The 18,949-nt window shown below is 44.0% G+C and overlaps 1 protein-coding gene across 7 annotated transcripts in view; it reads right to left on the reverse strand.

The window, feature by feature from the left end:
- Positions 1 to 18,949, reverse strand: part of LOC135397122 (muscle-specific protein 300 kDa-like) — a 177,056-nt gene that overhangs the window by 126,139 nt on the left and 31,968 nt on the right. For all 7 annotated transcript variants that reach the window (XM_064628473.1, XM_064628475.1, XM_064628474.1 and 4 more), the window contains 5 exons: positions 5,486 to 5,547; positions 5,099 to 5,194; positions 3,031 to 3,114; positions 791 to 883; positions 163 to 383 (listed from right to left, as the gene is read on the reverse strand). In XM_064628473.1, coding sequence (XP_064484543.1) covers positions 163 to 383; positions 791 to 883; positions 3,031 to 3,114; positions 5,099 to 5,194; positions 5,486 to 5,547 — 556 coding nt within the window. The remainder of the gene's footprint in view (positions 1 to 162; positions 384 to 790; positions 884 to 3,030; positions 3,115 to 5,098; positions 5,195 to 5,485; positions 5,548 to 18,949) is intronic.

Genomic DNA, 18,949 nt, shown 5'->3' on the forward strand with positions numbered 1-18,949 from the left:
TTTTCCTTTTTCATCTATTACGATTTAATGTGTTCCTAGTCTCAATTTTTCCTTCGTTATATCAAGTCGCACATAACAGACAACGCGAAGCAAAACGCAAAGCGCCAGCGCTTTCTTTCATGCGGTGACGTTTTCCTGCGAACCTTCAAGATGTATACTCACTGGCTGATGCTGTTCTTGACCCAATGTAGCAGTGCCTTGCGTGCCCCACCGCGCCAGCGTTCGAGCGGCGTTGCCCTATGAAGCGGAGAACCTGCCTTTGCTGCGGCTCTACTGCTCGGTACGGTCACTGGAGTAGCGGGGCTGGCAGTCAGGCTCTCCGTCGAGCTCTGCTCACCCCACGCTGCGGACTGTTCGCCCAGCAGTCTCGTGTTCTCTTCAATCTGTCACAACAACGAGCAATTTTAATACGTGTGCGCTACTTTTCCCATTTAAACGTAGACATACAAAGTTTTCAAACCAGCCTCACATACAAACACTAAGCTACACACTACATTTTGGAGTTGACTAAATACGTAGCAGAGGAGGTTTGGAAAGATGGGTGAAATCGGAAAGCAGCATTCATGCACGGTGAGTGTGGGCTTCAAAATGGCGGCTTTGCGGCGTTCGCTTCTGCAAAGGGTGACTCCACTGTACAGAGAGGGAGCTACTATTCAGGCACCTTGAATATGGCGGCGTCCGTGGGACAACGGTGTATAGAACAACCCATTCATTCCTATGCGCTGGTTCCTTTGGTAGATCCTTATGTGCAGTCAGGTTAAACGGAGAAAGGTTTGGATGATTACCATACCTGGAAATGTAGAATGATTGTCCAGATAAGGCCGAGTAAGATGGCGGGCTTGCCATCCACCACGTCCGTTGCATTGATGTTAACCAATTTGATCTGTGCAGGAACAGGGAATGATAACAGATAAGGTCGTGATTAATGATAACACGGGCGAGCCGTCGCTGCTATTAAATCAATGAGATAAAAACAGTCGAATCAAATCACCTACACTGTTAAAACACAATTACACCAATAGCACGATCCTAGCCAACTATCATCATTCCGAATGATGTATGTCATTTCGTGTCCTGATTTGCTGAAAATGGGAGGAGACGCCTACCTGGGACACATTATGCTTGTCCCAATAGGCTCCTCCCCCTGATTCGAACAAATCACGACACAGAATATCATTCGGAATGCTGGTTGCCTATGTATGCGGGGAAGTTCTCCCCATGTACTAGACATGAATATGTTTTGTATTCCACGGTTCTTGCCATCGCTAACACTGCTAACATCGTTCATGTGAAGACATGGATTTCCTCATGGGCTCATCGCTCAGAGAAATGATGAACTACCGTACACAGTTAAAACAGAACTTCGCCACACAGCACGCTCCTAGCCAATCATCATTCCAAATGATATCATACTGTATCCTGATTTGTTCAAAACAGGGGGGAGGCGCCTATCTGGGGCAAGCATAATGTGTCTCAGATAAGCGCCTCCTCCCATTTTCAACAAATCAATGCACAGAATGATATCATTCGGAATGATGGTTGGCTAGGAGCGTGCTATGTGCTGAAGTTCTGTTTTAACAGTGTAGTGTGGACAGCTTCCTATCGCGGTATGCTTTTACACGTTTATTCCGCGTTCAGTGCAGTAGGTGGAGCATTGGGGAACCGAACAGTACCGTACCATCGAGGGCACAAGCGATCTTCCGGTGAATATACACAAGAATTGCGGAAAAGAACCATCAACTCCGAACATCGGCCGGCGTGTTATCCACACTAGAAAGGTCACTGTGTAACCCCCTATTAGTCGATCTCGCAGCGAATTGATATCCAACCGGCATGGCACAGAGTGACGCAGCTTATTAACCTTCTGCTGCACTTAATTGTTACATGTATGTACATGTGGCAAGATAAGCAGCATATCCCTATAGTACAGCTCCCGTCAACCTTAATAATAACACCGAAAAAGATATGGTCACGTGCCCGAGCGCGATTACAGCAACACTTGGGGTCATGAGGAAATATTAATTGAACAATTTTTTTTTTGTTAGTTTAAGCGAAGGATTTTGTTCACTTAACCTTCCCCCAGTGCTCACACTGTGGCTGCTATCGCGCTCGGAAATGCGACCGAATTTTTTTTTCCAGTGTTATTATTAAGGATGACGGGAGCTGTACTATTGGGATATGCTGCTTATCTTATAACGCATTCATGATGTTGGCATTGATTGCTGTAGTTTCACAACATTTATTTGACAAGGTAGATAATATGGTACGTAAATATTTTTTGCTCGAGGAGGTGGCAAAGATGTATGCATTCTGTATGGACCCTCCAGAGGACCATTGAAAGAAAAAATAAACGAAACTAAAAAATGAATGGATATTTGAGCGTTGTGCCAAAAATAAATTCGGTTGCTTTACAGCCTTGCGATCATGTGGTGATGGCACTGTCACGTGGCTCACGGACGGACCTATACTGTGGTTGGTCCTAGAAAGAGCGCTTTAAAAAAAACAGATGTCAACACAAAAAGTAGAAGGTCGTCGTCACACGACAATGCGCCTATTCGACACACGTGTTAGCGCATCGTCACAATTGTCACGGCTGTCGAAACGAATAATTCTGCCTAAACCACCGACAAAGTGAGAAAGAAAGAAAAACGACGATGTCTCAAAGAACCAGAGAAAGAAAAGTTTGTGACGCGTCTTGACACTTCGTGTTTTGCCACCACAGCACGTTCGTTACGCTTTGACACATAAAAAAATAATCTAGAAAAATACGCATACATACACACATTTCAAACATAAGTCACTCTCATACTTGATTCTCTATTTGCCATCCGTCATCCGTACACTCACTCTCACAACACTCTACAAAGCGAAAAAGAATGAAATAAGAAAAAAAAAGAAGAGGACTCTTTCCAGACTGAAGGTGCACATGACGCAGACATATTCGTTTGGCAACTGTGTCTCTATTTTCTCACTCCGTTTGACCCTTCCTTTGGACGAAAGAAAATGGACGAAAGAAAAGGCGAGACTCACCCGTCGTTTTTCGAGGAACCTAAGGACAGTGTTGACATTGCTAAGGAAATGAGGTCGCCTCAGAATACGGGCACGTTCCCTTGGCTGTTGGAAAGCAAGAAAGAGAAAAACTTGAGTCATTTTCTTGAGAGACCCATCTCGCTTCCGCAGCCAAGAACACAGGCTTGCGCAACAGTCGCAGACAGGAAGCAACTGACAAAATGATGTAGCAAAAGTTTACTAACTACCTTACTTGTACAAAGTACTGCGTAAAAGTATTTAAAATAGAGTACAAAATACTCAAAACTGAAAGTAATTTGAGTAGAGTACTAAATACTCTTAAGAAGTGTTTAAGATACTCTTTAAAGTACTTTAGTATTAGCAGTAAGTGAAACGCGTATTCTGAACGTGGCCTTACAAATGAAAGGAATAAACTTCATCAGCCATGCATATCTTTCATTTGCAACGTCTTGGTGTCAAGTAATGCTTGGTGAACTTTGGTGAACCCAAGTAAACTTTGTTGATATGTTCTGACCCAGAACTTCGTAATCCCTCCTGTATGTCGGTTCGGGTCTTTCAACCTCTGGCACGTGTTTATTGCTTTGATGTCCAAGGAAATAAATGCCGGGATTATCTTGTACCTAATACCCTGGTGATTCACCTGGCAATATGAATAGGAACGGTTTTCGGACGAAGTTGGCTATTGACAAGCAAGGCCAGGCTTGGGACCAGCCTATTGTACAAGAGGATAAATGACAGATTTGCGAATTCCCGAAAAAAAGAAAAACAAGAAAAAGGGGGTTAAATTCCAGTGAGCTGAAAATCTCGGCACGGCGGGAAGCGTACTGGATATGGCTTGACGAGGAAGGAAAGTATTTTGAGTACTGAGTAGCAAATACCGAAAAAAGTATTTTAAATACATTAAAAATACTTGTCGCAAATAGTATTGAGTAGAGTACCAAAATACCGGAAAAAGTATTTAAAATACTGTATTTTGAGTACGTACTCAAGATACGTACAAGTCTGCTAACACCTTACAAACCAACTAAACTTTTGCTGGTTGAAGTCGTGTGCACGCGTCGTCCTTCTGTGTGCCACGACTCAGGGTTTTACATTATGGACAGGAAGCAAGTCTTCTAGTGCTGCGTGTGTTGACATATTTGAAGTCCACGAAAGAATGTTCACTGGCAAAAAGTAGTGTTGCCGAAACTACAGGGTACGCCTGTGCTGGATATGGCGCTGTGTTCAACTTCTTACAATACACACCTTCTCTATAGTAGCGTACACCTTCAACAGGGTACGTTCCGATAATGGCGAGTTCTAGTAGCTCGGAAGGTGTTCACGATAACGGATCCAAAACTATGATAAGCCAACTACCCCCGTTTCTTTGAAGCGAATGACATCACATCGCTAAGCTTGGATTTGATATCTTCCTTTATCGCATCGTTTTTCGTAGAGTTCTTCCGATGTACTAAACTACAACTAACTACCACTAAACTACTACTAAACAACTACTTTCGTACACCGGAAGGTGTTGTCGAGAATGGTAGGTTCCGAAAACATCACAAGCTAATCGCTTTGTTCCTTTGAACTGGCCGAAGTCACGTTAGGGATATTTGATTTAAGAGCTTTCTTTATCGTACCGCTTTCGTAGAGTGCTTCAGCTAAAACTACCTTAATACCGCAGCATAGACAGGTGTTACTGACCCCGATTCCTACAGTACCTGTCTTGTTTACACTATTTATGCGGCTTTACGGCCCATCACGTCTTAGCCATCGAGCTAAAAATATACGTATAGCCGCTGCGCACATGTTGAGCACGTTTACGAATATATTGGGCGTTGTGGAAAGCGGTAGTTGCTTGTGGAAGCCGTGCATATTATTGTCCAAACTACTAGCGGCTGTTCCGAGCCCTACATCTCGATGCGCTACTCAGTGCTAGGCTATTGGTTTGATATGGGTTAGTTTCATAATGTTTACAAAATAAACCAAACTTTCGGAATATAGATTAGATATACGAGGGATAGTATATAGATGATTTTGATAGTATTTGATGGTAGTACTTAGACAGATGAGTAATTCAGCTTACCAATACTTCGCCAGATAAGTACTCGAGCAGGGCCAAAAGCTTTGTTCCATCCCGGAGGTCTTCGATGAGGTTATCCACCCGCAATGGAGGCACTCGCTGTTCCACAAAAATGACGCATAAGTCACATGGCATGACGTCACGCTCAACGAGGTTTTCACATCTGCTACACGGAAATGCAGAATGAACCGAACACGACAGCCTATGATAACAAATGCGCCGCCTTTAAAGCATGCTTCTCTGCATGCATACACTTTATGTGGGAAAGACAACTTCACAAACATGACACAAACGTTTTGTCTAGGATGTCAAAATGCCTTATAGTGCTACTGTATTTTATTGCATATATATCAAATATCAAAGGAAATGTTATGATTGTGGTTAACGTACTTGAGCCAGGCAGTGATTAATCCAGTTTGTAAAGACTTTCTTCTGTACTCGTTCTTGTTCATCTGCAATAAAACAAACAGGACATTTCTTTAAATTTTTTGTTGTAATTTGAAAAATCATCACAAGTAAAAATAAAAAGACGCTTTGTCGAATTTCACAAAGAAGTCACAGTGTGTGCACATTGTATACATCTTCGCGATTGGTAAAATGTATGAAATTTCAACGCGGTTCCATCTCATCAAATATCATTCAGTAGACCCCCTGTCGACCGCCCTTCAAGAATTATGAAGATGATGCATCACCCAGAATTTTATGAACTAATAATAACATAGTATAGAACGCGATATCAACAAGTTACGAACAACTATTATGTTGACTTCCTGATAGTTTAAAGCTATTCCAAACCCGGCACTATCATCCATCGCAGCTAACCCCGCAGGTTCACTTCTTAACATTGTTGCAAAAATTGTTGCCACAAAGCCAACACCTAGTTTACCAGAAATTGCCTCGTATCTTCCCCTTCCGACCTTCTTCTCAAGGCAGCCGTTTATCCTACAGAAACCCACAAAAAGACTTTTGGCAGATGACTCAAGTCAACTCAAGTGAAGCTCAAGCTATGTCAACACTTTGTGTCACATATTTCCCGGTTGCAAACAACAGCCAAGGTTTCCGGCTTGCAGAAATTTTTCAAGGCAAAAGCCTTCTCTGTAAGCGCTCGCCTATATAGCGCTTGGGCAAAGTCGTCCGTACTCTATACATAGTAGGGTGACGCGCGCTCGCAGACCGCACTGTCGTCTGCTATTTCTAAAACGGCTCTGCACAGACGGGCCCCGCTGCACTTGAATTTGTTTCCAAAAGCAACGGTTTGAAAACTACGCGAGCTTCAAGCGAAACGGAAGCAGCTACTTTGTACATACAGCTGAAGTAAATATTGGCGTTGCATATAGTAAACCGAAACCAAAACCAAAACGCGCCACCTTGCGGTCATCTCGTCGTCGTCGCGCAATCTGAAACCCGAACTTAACATGCAATTCCAGCCTCTCCAATTGACCGACTTGTGATATTTCTGTGAAGCAGTGTGAGGATAATAATGTTGCCCACATCTTTCGCAAACAGAATCGTCGAATGAGGCTCACGTTGTCCGTACCCTATTTATAGCGTGCCTCTGTGTTGATTGATGGAAAGCCTAGAAAGCCTTTCCAGGTTGCACTGCTGCAGGCTATTTTCGACACGGTTTGCAGACTTCAGGCTCTCGTTGCGGTCGGGCTTGACATTATTCCTATTCGTAGTTGCTTCGTTTCTTTCGTAATTTGATTTCATAATTTTAAATTGGATGTTCACGTTGATTGCATGACTTCCATACCGTCGAGGAATCAGAAGCTCTTTAGTTTGATTTTTGTATATAACCTTGATCATCTAGCGATAACAGTTTGTTCTTTATGCAATAATAAATAATTCGGGGCTTTACGTCGCGAGACAACTGCGATCATGCAGTGGCCGGGTCTGTGAATTAATTAATTAATTAATTCTTTGCGTGAGCTCGCCTTTTTTATACATAAAGTCAATACATTCAGGTCGGTTCATGTTCATAAACTTTCACAATTTTTTCTCTTTTCGTCATAAAGAAGCCTGTTTTTCATTTCTGATATAATCGATAGACAATTTAATTCCTCAGTGCAATTCCAAACACCAGTTAAACCTTGCGAAGTTATATTATCGTTATATTACCAGCTAATATTATCATTCACGATAATTACTGTAACACGACATAGACTACATTCAACCTTGAATATTGATACAACTCTTTATCAACACAATCTGTGCTTCCCACAATTCTTGTCGCTCATGTTGATAACACTTTACGGCTCATGAAGTACAACGAACCTATACCAGATTGCTGTTACAGATATTGATATTTTTATTTCTTTTAACATTTTCAGATAAATCATAGAGAACATTATTTAAATAACTTTAGGTGATATTTTCGACTATGGCGTTTTTTACGTGTCATTGATCATGTCTGCTCTGATTCGTTGCATCCCACAAGTAGGCCTTGTGGCTGTTTGTGGGCAACCAATTAAAAAATAAATGAAATGAAGTGATAAAGGTTTTTTTTATAACGCACACACCACGAAACGTTACACATCGCCCCCCTGTCGTCACTTCCGTTACTGCACTAACGGAACTCTGCAAAACCAAGCCTGCACTTCTCTGTAAAGGACAGCAGCTGAAACAGTCTGTACTTTCTGTGACTTTGGCAAGCACTGCAGTCGAATGTCAGAGAGCCCGTGCATGTGACATATAGGCAAGGGGAAGGAGAGAGAGGGGGGTGGGAGAGGTTTCTCTGGAAGCCGCCCAGATTGCGTGTTCTCTAACTGGCTAGTCCTCCACCCAAGACCCCCCCAAGTGATGAGCACTTACCACGCCGTCCGATTATCCTCGCTCTAATACTGTTAAGTGGCGGGTCAATTCTCCGAATGCCCCAGGTAAAAATACACATATGCACGTGGTGGCAAATATATATTTTTAGTTTTCCAGTAAGCTGAGCTCGGCTAATTCAGTTCTCTGTATTTGTTGACCCCAGGAAAACAATGAGAAAAAAAAAACAAGGAGAGGAGAGGACTTACGCACAAAAAGAAGTAATATAGAACGCAAGTGAATGGAGTACGACTGTGTATTTAAATCACGCGTGAAAAAATAATGAAAAAAAAGACGACTAGGAGCAATACTAAAACAACGAATTTTTAGGTAACCAAATTTGCTTTGATGTATTATCCTTATACAACAACAACTTTATTTAAAGATGATGAATGGGCAATTTCATCGCCAGGGGCGACACTGTACCCCATTGCTGGTGATGATGCGAAGGACGAAACAATGAGCCCCTTCACAATAAGGACAAAAGTCCTACGGTGTCCAAAAAAGGTCAAAAGAGCTTTGAGGGCAGAGCGTTGTTGGGCTGCAATGTCTGCAATATCTACCCTACAGTGTCTGCCTGTATGCAACCTGCTTTTCCGGTGTATCTGCAGAAACATAAAGCGAATACTTTTTTTTTTCCTATCTCATAGTTACAAACGAGTTATAGTTATAGTTGGAAAATTTCGAAATTATCCGTCGTCCTGCCCTGCGGCACGTGAAGCACCATGAGCGCGACTAAACATTACCCCTGTCTCAGTCACCGTGTATTCATACGAGCAATATCATGCGAAATAGTCCAGCGGAAAACGCGCACATCGTCATAAAAGCTACCATGCCATATGAGCGCGAGCGTACAATGTCACGTCCTTTTTGCGCTCTTCTAACCACGAGGAATATCCTTCGACCCAGCCAGAAGATATTCCGTAGCAGACGACAAGGTCGATGGTGTCGTCTGCAACGTGTGCAGCACGCCATTCTCGATATTCAGACGCCGTGCGAATACAGAACAGAAGATAGAGGTGGAACGTCCGCCTCGCGAGCAGTTTTTTTTTTTTTTCTTCCGCTAGAACATTTCGAAGAATATTCCGTGAATATACACGGTCAGTCTCTGCAACAACGGAACAGAGAACAGTGCTTAATACCACAGCAAAACATGAAACTCCTACTAATCCACCATTGTCGACAGGGAGCAGTAACTGCTGCAGAGACATCCATTTCCCGTTCCCTGTATGCCCATTTATTTGCATACTTATTGAGCGTAATTAAACCGAAGAAGGCCACACTCTTCGTATGCTGTGTGTGCAATGCAGTGACTTCAGGTGTGTTCTCAAAAACCCATCAGCGCCGGTTGTGCAACAGACCCGTTGTCCTCGGCGAAGCAGGAGACCGTTAAAGCGAAGGGCAAAGCCCAGTGAGACGCTTCGAAAAGGACATTCCCGAACTGTCTGGAGGTCATCTTTTTCTCTTTTTTCTAGGGCTCTCGTTGTGTTTCTCATCATTAGTGGTTCACAATGAAGGATAGACCGATTTGGATAGACCGATAGACCGACCGATTGTTTGAAAGTGCTTTCCACGTGGGGAGTGTCGTGTATGTAGTACATTTCAGGCACATAAAAACACAAAGAGATAGCTGTGTCCTCGATTCTGTGCACGGGTCCGTGAAAGATATGAAGATATACGGCGGCGGTGATGATGATGATGATGATGAAACTGCTTGCCGTAGTCGGTCAGGCCCAGGCGGGCAACTTCACGAATATCGCAGGGGGTATCGTGTGTCCTGGGCCGACTTCACAGGGAACTGTGCCGACATTTCTCATAAGGAGTCTTAGGAAGACCCAGGGAAAACGAAAACGCCCAGGCAGCACGGATTCGAACCCGGGTCACCTCGCAGTCTAAGCTGTACGGCAATGGTGAGTGTGATCGGCCTTGCTTCTGAGTGGGGCGTTTCGGATTATGGTGATGATGATGATGATGAATGCAATTAAATCGATACAATGCATTGAACGTCCAAGTACACCCGGGTGGTCATCACCATTCCTGGAACTTAACATAGGCGCCGATGAGTTCTTCCAGAATGGTCCTTACGCGCTCCAACGTTACGTAACTCTGCGCTGATAAAGTTCCTCTCATAAGCACAAGCGGCACGACACTACATGCTCTATCTTATCGCTACACAGGTACCGAATTACGTTCTTATTCGCTTAATTTATTAACCTCGTGGCTGCAGTATTATAACGCATCGTTCACAAAATTTTCGGTGATTACGAAAATGGGCGGCGACTTTGTGGCCCTGAACCAAACGCGTTCAAATGCAGTACATTTATAGGGCTATCATTGGCGGAACGCTTTCTGTCACGTGGCCCCATGAACCTATGGACGGACCTACGCGGAAATTAGCCCCATAAAGCGATCGCTTTAAGAAACGAAACGGAAAGCCCTGATACAACAACACTACCTGGGATGGAAACCCCGATACAACGACGTAAATGTTGTTCCCTTTTACTTCGTAGTACGCGTCCTCGAATCACGAAGCAACCTTTCACGTTCGCTTTCGTCTCCCCTCAGTCCTTCGCGCACCTACGGATGGACCTACGCGGAAGTCAGCCCCATAAAGCGATCGCTTTACAAAACGAAACGGAAAGCCCTGATACAACAACACTACCTGGGATGGAAACCCGGATACAACGACGTCAACGTTTTTCCCTGTTACTTCGTAGTACGCGTCATCGAATCACGAAGCAACCTTTCACGTTCGCTTTCGTCTCCCCTCAGTCCTTCGCGCATCCACCTGCATAGTACTATAAATACAGATAGGCTCGTAAGAACGGGTTACACGGCTACCTTGAAATGGTTTTCTCCCTCTCATACCTGGATCACGCCTCGGGAATCATTGACCCCATCCTGTCCGCCAACACCACATGGTTACACGCGGCAAACCTGATCTTAACCACAGACAATTTTATTGTTGCTGGCTGTCGCTCAATGAATATGCACGCGTTCAGAGAAGATCACCACTCTCTAGCAAAGCGGACAATGCACGCGGTCTGGAGGCTACTAATTATGCTGTACTCTCTCCCTCCGCATCTTGAACGCCATATAGACTGAAAGTTCCATGGCATAGGGCTGATCGGAAGGTATCTTATGAGTGCGAGGTTTAAATTTTCGACTGCACGATGGATGCAGACACAACACGAAAGAGGAAACGTGTCCGTCTTCACGCTAGGGCATATCATACTTCTAGGGCAGCAATGTAGAACGAAACGAGATATATTCGACGCAATTAATCTGCGAATTACTGAATTACATCCTCAACTACTGAATTATCCTGAATTACGTTCACTATCGCAAAAAATAAAGTTGTATCCTCCATGACTGTCGACGGCCAAACCAGCCATGACTACACAGTGTCAAGCAGCCCGTCGGTCAGCAGTAGTACCCTTAACAGCAGCACCATGAGCGGTGGTACCCTCAACGGGTGGTAGGGGGTCCTTTACCCACTAAGCCGCCGGTGTCTAGACAGCCTGTCTGTGCTAATGGAAGGACGCTTGCACTGCTTGAACGTTCTGACAACACACATACCTTTGAACCTTTCACTCCTTAATTTCACGGACCCTTCGTTTTTCTATGCCGCTGATTTGACTTTGTGTTTAGATTTTTTAAGATTTTTATTATTTCTTAAACAGGATAAACAGAAAGCGAAACAATGCTTGTGGAAAGGAAGGGAAAGGGTGGGAGAGGATGTTACAGGTAGCGTGCAGACCGGTTAGGGTGTGGTCTCCAGTACAAAAGACGACCCGGGCTCCGCAGCGAGGGAAAGAGGGATGGGGACATGAAATATGCACGAGTACATTTAGTACAGTAGAGGACAGTGTGTGCTTGGGAGGACAGGTGTATCTCCAGGCTTCATTTGCCCGCTTCCTCATTCGTTCACTTTCCTCTCATTCCCCCACGCCTCGACTTCTGAGGTTAGCTACGGACTCAAGCAGCAGATGGCACGCTCTTTTGACCTGGCTTTTGTTCGACTCGTTGCTTTTCTCTTTTCTTGAAGTCGTGAAGCCCATTTTCACTTCCGGGTGTAGAGAAAAATGTCGTCTGCGTTTGAATGAACGACTTGAACGCCGGCGGCGCCACCGCGCGTCAATCTCCATAACAATGAACTCTGTTTTCTTTTTTTCTTTTTTTTTTATCACTGCGTAATAAGTAGAGAAGGACATGTAAAAGGGTGGGAGAAATGTGTGGAAAGGGTATAATATGCGGTTTTGTTGGATGATGTTTATTTTATGCGTGGATAATAATTGTGTGAGAGAGAAAAAGAAGTGGTACGCAATTTTTGATTGGAGCTCTCTTGAGATCTGTGCTTAATTCCGTGACGACGAGTGTGATGGATCAATGAATCGGGGATTTAGAACAGTCATCTCGTGACACCACGGATACTTGACGTCAGCGGCGTCAAAATATTTCGGGAGGGGTTCTATGGGGACTTACGTGGGAGAGGAGGATTACACCCTGGTTGCCCTCTTCCAAATGCACTACCAAAGGTACGAACCCGAGAAACGACTAAGCTTATTCTTATTTCTTTTCATGGCAAGTACGCAACAATGGCAACAGTGAAGACAAATAAATGCACTGAAATAAAAGGTCCTGAAAGACGAAACTGTCTCAAGCTCCGTCTACAAAGAGAGTTAATCTGCCAAGTAATGTCTAATTTGTTTGCAGAAAGCTCATGCCATAAATCTTGGATTGGATTGGATTGGAAAAGGAAGAAAAAAATGTGGAGAGGTTAGTCCATAAATCTTCATGAATATATCCACCATACCACACCACAGTGCTGTTTCAGGTCGCGCCCAACAACGTCTGCGTACTTCTCAACAAATATAATTACCCCAAACTTAAGAAGAAGGACGCTCAAGAGCTTAAGCCGAAAATTACTTATCTTTTCTCGTCCTAAATTATTCAGCTACCCACTTACAACGAACTTTTTTTTTTCATTTTCTTAGAAGACTTTCCTTCTTCTTAGTGGGTGTGGCTTGGTGTCAAAGGCCTCCCGCGTGCCTAAACAAGATCTCCAAGTTGCATGTACCCTGGTCAAGTTTTTTAGGGGACAAAATCCCCCTGAGTCCAGGCTACGCCTCATCTTCCACGTAGAACACGAGGTTCATGAGTTGCTGTGTGCGTGGCGTGCACTGTCTTTCCGGGCACAATAATTATCGATCACGTCAAAGGTCGATTTCCGTGGCGGAAAGATCTTCTCTACTGTCTTTTCTCTCTCACTCTCTCTTTTATTCGTTGTCTTTATACCGTTGACCTTGCGAGCAAAATAAGGAGTGTGATGTAGTGAGTGCTTTAATCGATACGAATCACATGTTGGTACTTGAGGGGAACACTTGAAAATGTGCGGTAGCGTTTTCGGAATAACTAGAGTTCGAAGGAGAGTGAAATTAGATGGTTGAATTCACCGATAACCATCATACATTAAGTGATGTAGAGCTGAGATTTATGCATTTATTTCGCAGGTTAAAAATGGTTCTGTAATGGAGGACGTTCAATAAACGCCCTTTTGTTGAAAACTACAGCAGCATTCGTGCAACAGTAAGATATCAAAAAACGAAACATAAACGAATTAACCGTCGCATTATCCGAATTAGCCTATAAACCTAAGTAGTGGAAGCTTAGGATTAGATTTTTTATTTGTGTACACAAATCAAGCATAACGTTTTAGAAGGACTACGTGGACATGCATGGCCTGATGAAATGAAATGAAATGAACGCACTCATTTCTGAAAAGAAAAACAAGAGAAGAGAAATTTAAAAGCGTGTACACGTATAAAATAAATGCGTAAATTCGAATTAAAGATAACGTCACCGAAGGACGCGTGCACGATAAAAAATATTTCAAATACAAGTGAAATGCATCTATGTTGAAGGAGAGACATCTGTATAATTCATCAAGCAACGCTGGCAATACGAATCAATATTGTCGACTCCTTTGAACGTCGCCGCGTAGATCAATCACTGCTACTAATCAACTAATAAAAAAACTTAAAAATCAATCAACCATCCTTATCCTTACCCCTCACACGCGTAAGGCATACATAAAAAAGTTCACGGCATAGTTACTCGTCGCCCATGGCAGGACTTAATTGGGACCCGTAAAACGGTCCGACCTTGTCCAAAACCGGATTTTTTTCCTCTTGCTCTTAACAAGATGCTTCACTACGCTATTACAGCGCCACCACAATGTGTTGCGTCACAAGACCAAAAGGGCAAGCATAGCAGGTGCGGAAGAAGAGGGACAGATGTCGAGAACATAGTTTACGAGCCCTCTGAACGTATGTTTTCATTCATGCGGAGTCAGCGGAAGAAAGGCAGTCACACTGGTCACACTTGTCGAAGTCATGCATAAAGAAAGCGCAGTCATCTTTTGATCACACCGCTGACAAATGAACGCCAAAAGGGGAACAAGGCACCAATAAGTGTTGTTGACACGCAAAACAAAATGCACGATAAGGAACACGTTTTTTTTTTTCCTAAATAGCCAACCGTTGAGTGAGAGTTTCTATAGGTTGCACATCTGTCCTAATTTTTGCGCATTCACGAACGCGAAAATCGAGCAGAAATTTGTTGTTAAACCGTGGAGTGATGATGATACATTGCTGTTGGCGCGGTTCGCAAATAAGCCCGGTGCTATTAAGCCCGTATTTAGCTTGCGGAACGCTTCCCTGCCTCCACCCAAGCAGCATAACACGTTGGCACAATGTTGGCTTGGTATCGGCAATACTGGACCGCTATTAGACCAACATTGCCAATATCCAGCCAATATTGGGATAAAATGTTGTGCTGCTTGTGAAGTTAATTCTTCAGTGCGTCTGAGTGCGTCTGAGGCGTGAGTGCGTCAGACGCTTTCAGACATACGTCGGCACAGTTCACTTAGAAGTCGGCCCAGGACGCACATCCCCCCAGGGCGTCAGTCGTGACGTTGCCCACCTCTGTGAGGCCGAAGACGGCGAGCTCTTTTACAAACACCACCACCACCACCACCATTCTTCAATGCAATAGCTCCGGTGGTGTAGAATATCGAAGTTCCATAGGGACCGCTCGTGCAAAACGAAATAGCACCAAAAACAAATTAAATAAATACAAATAAACGAGTACATACACACATCAAATATGCGTATGTTTGAATAGCGTAAATGCCATGTGGCTTGGATGCATATCACAAAAACAGAACGAAAAGGGGAATTTTATGAGATACACACATCTTCATAAAGGAGCCTCAGAAATATCAGTGTCAGTGTCTTTACGCAACACAGTATGTAGATATGACGTTACGCATACGTGTACTTCTTCCTGTTGATGTTTGTGTTGGGAATCTGCCCCTTGGATTCTTACCTATAATAAAACAAAGGTTTACAACCGCATCACGGTCCCCTCCTAAGTACCTGAACAGCGAAACTCTTATAAAAACGTGTGAAGACGAAGTACGCCCAGCTGATCGGGACGTCACAATGTTGCTCGAAATGGAAGCCACGCCTTTGACAAGAGTTGGCACCTTGTACACTCAGCCAGCGATTAATATTATCAGGAAACCATCGTGCTCGAAAGCCTATAATTTCGCGGCAATCAGTCGTGTACGAATCACTTGATTGAAGAACTGCGGAGTCATCTGTCACTCAAACGACTCTTTCATAGTGAAGACGTAATGTGGTGTTTTCTTTAGGGGATAATTGCGTATACACGATCCGCCTACCGATTCGCTTCATCCAAGAAAGGTATTCGCCCCGAGATCGAACGGTGTCGGCGCGCTGCGGAAAGACGATGAACTACAGTATAGTGTGGATAGCTTCCTCGCGTCGTCTGCTTTTACACGTTTATTCCGCGTTCAGTGTAAGTTTGCGGAACATTGGGGAACCCAACAGTATCGTACCATCGCGGCACAAGTGATCTTCCGGTGAATATACACAACAATTACGGGAAAGAACCATCAACTGCAAACATCGGACGGTGTGTTATCCATGCACACTAGAAAGGTGACTGTGTCACTCCCTACAGGTCGATCTCGCAGCCAATACACTGGAGGTTATCTATGTATACTACAGGCTATTTAATCCGCGCTATCTAGAAGACACACAAAAAGTTTTGCAGCGCATCTGTGAACGGGTGCTATTCATGAGTGGTGAATCCAAACGCTGCACTGATAAGTTCTCTGCTGGTCTACTTTATATGCACCTAGACTAATTATAGTATACTCTTAAAAATGAACTTCACCGCACAGTACGCTCCTAGCCAACCAACATCTCGAATGATATCGTTATCTGCCCTGATTTGTTGAAAACGGGAGGCGTACGCCTTTTCTGTGACAATTATGAACAGCATTCGAGATGTTGGTTGGCTAGGAGCGTGCTATGCGGTGAAGTTCATTTTTAAGAGTGTAGAGATGAGAGGAATCCGGGATTTTACGAATCCGCATCCGCATCCGAATCCACGAATCTTACGAATCTCGAATCTTTCGAATCCTTTCTTTCAAAAGAGTTGAAAAAGGCCAGGAAAAAAAAAACTTCTACTGAAAAGTATTCTGAAGCAGAATATGATACCTTTGTTTAGCGAAAACAAATTAAATAATAGTTCAGTTTCGGGAGAAAATATACCCATATAGTTCTTAAACGTACTTTATTTAACATGTTGTTCATCCACTACAAGAAATACATAAATTCTCGAGTCCGAATTATTTCCATAAACCTATATAAGCAACAATCAAAAGCAAAACCACGTTACTCTTAAACTTGTAATGTAACAGTTCCCGACTGAATCCTTTCAGTCCAGAGCAATGTAAACAAACAAACAAACAAGAAAACACCCGTCGGCCAGTGAGGCTTTCGGCGGACTCCTGAGGCGCCAATTTGAAAAAGAGACAAGCAAATGTAGCTGGTGGATTCGAAAGATTCGATTGGTCATTTGTGGCCCTCGGATTCGGATTTCCGAATCTCGAATCCCTGCCTAGGATTAGAGGATTCGCGGATACGGTGGTTGGCACATCCCTAATTTATAGTTTTGTATTGCACAAGATGCTACAAATTAAGTACGATTTTCTGACCTGTGTGCAACTTGGCCGTTTTCCGGCAGCTATACCAGTACTAACCGAATGCTGAATAACCACTGTGTTTTTTATCGACCGCAGTCGGCAGATACCAAAAGCACGTCCCCGTTCGTGTGGCTTCGACAAGGCTTAGCGCTGACGCCACGACAGCGCTATACGGTGTGCGTGTTACGCTGCGTCTCTAACGTTACGTTACGAACGTCAACGCCGCTGCGACCCTAAACGACAAGTCGCCTGCTGTTAGCGCGGACAAATTACATTAAAATCGAGGACGTCTGACGTGCGTATGACGTCAAAAGAACACTGCGGTCTCCAGGAGAGGTCAGCAATGCTGGCGTCGCCGCCCGCAGGCCTAAGCTGCTTGAAATCTAGACGGATCATTATGCTGAGAAAGGCCTTGGAGCGTTGGCGACAACGCGGCAGACGCCAGCGTCACGCCTATTTCGAGAGCAGCTAAACTTCAAAGACGCGAAGAGTGCGCGCGCAAAGGTGTGTGGTTAGAGTACGTCTCTGCGTTATCCCCCCTCAGGCGGTTTTCAAACTTTAACTCAGCTTGTGGACGTTTACTATTTACGTCGGCGAAGGACAAGGAAGTGTTGACGAAGGTGTTTGACGATCGTTCGTAGGAAGCGCGCCGCGGTGAAAGGGTGGTAGAATAGTGCGTTATTGCTCACGAAGTACACTCACAGGAAAAAAAAAGGGTGGAGTATAGTTACACCTTCCAGGAGGTAATAGTTGCCGCATATGTTGTGCCTAAAAGGCTGCAAAGTTCTACCTTCTACCTATACGCATGATACACTCTAAAAACAGCACTTCACCGCATAGCACTCTGTGTGCCAACCGCTGCCACGAATGATAGGGTTATCGCCTCTGATTCGAAGAGAGAGGTGGGCGTACGCCTTTTTGTGTCAATTATCGTGTATCCAAATTGACATAAAAAGGCGTACGCCCACTCTCTCTCTTCGAATCAGAAGCGAAAACCTTATCATTCGTGGCAATGGTTGGCGCAGAGCGTGCTATGCGGTGAAGTTCAGGTTTTAGAGTGATAAACGAGGGATAAGGTGAAAAGATATGAAGATAACAATGTAACGAAGAAGTTAAGTTAGAAAAAGCTAGGTAACTAATTAAGAAAATAAGACGATCTATAAAGACAAAGGCAACGAAAAATCTGCAATCCCCAATAAGAAACAACCACACCACACAACAAGGAGCGTGCTATGTGGTGAAGTTCATTTTTAAGAGTGTAAGTGCGCTGCCCCTCCTGTTCTTACACTCTAAAAACTGAACTTCACCGCAGAGCACGCTCTGCGCCAACCATTGCCACGAATGATAGGGTTATCGCTTCTGATTCGAGGAGAGAGAGAGGCGTACGCCTTTTTGTGTCAATTCGGATATATGATAATTGACACAAAAAGGCGTACGCCTCTCTTTCTCTCCTCGAATCAGAAGCGATAACCCAGTCATTCGTGGCAATGGTTGGCGCAGAGCATGCTATGCGGTGAACTTCAGTTCTTAGAGTGTAGGCGTTAAAATATGATAATTGGGAGGGATGGAATTTAGAAGAGGGTTTTACACCGCTATCTTTTAAGAAAGCTATCTTTTAAGAAAAATAAGATGAGTGGTGAAAAGAAGACGTTTGAGTTTCAAAGGATGGCGGAGAAGGCGAGAGAGAGTTAAAAAGGGAAAATAAACTATCCTCGTCTTGTAGTCGGCACCGTGTGAACTGCAGGCTCTCTGGGTCCTGTTGTGTTATTTCGAGTTCCACCCACATACTGATCCTGTCGACTGCGCCAATTGTAAAGTGTCTTCAATGCAACAATGGAAACAGACTCAGACGTCAGTCAAACCATCTTTTGTATTTCCGAGCTCTCGAAAAGAACCCTAAACTCCACGCGCCCCTCGTCCTCCTCCTCGGCGCCCCACAAACTATGAGGAAGGAAATGCAAAAAATT

Source organism: Ornithodoros turicata, chromosome 6 (genome assembly GCF_037126465.1).
Source record: "Ornithodoros turicata isolate Travis chromosome 6, ASM3712646v1, whole genome shotgun sequence".
Classification (NCBI taxonomy): Eukaryota; Metazoa; Arthropoda; class Arachnida; order Ixodida; family Argasidae; genus Ornithodoros; species Ornithodoros turicata.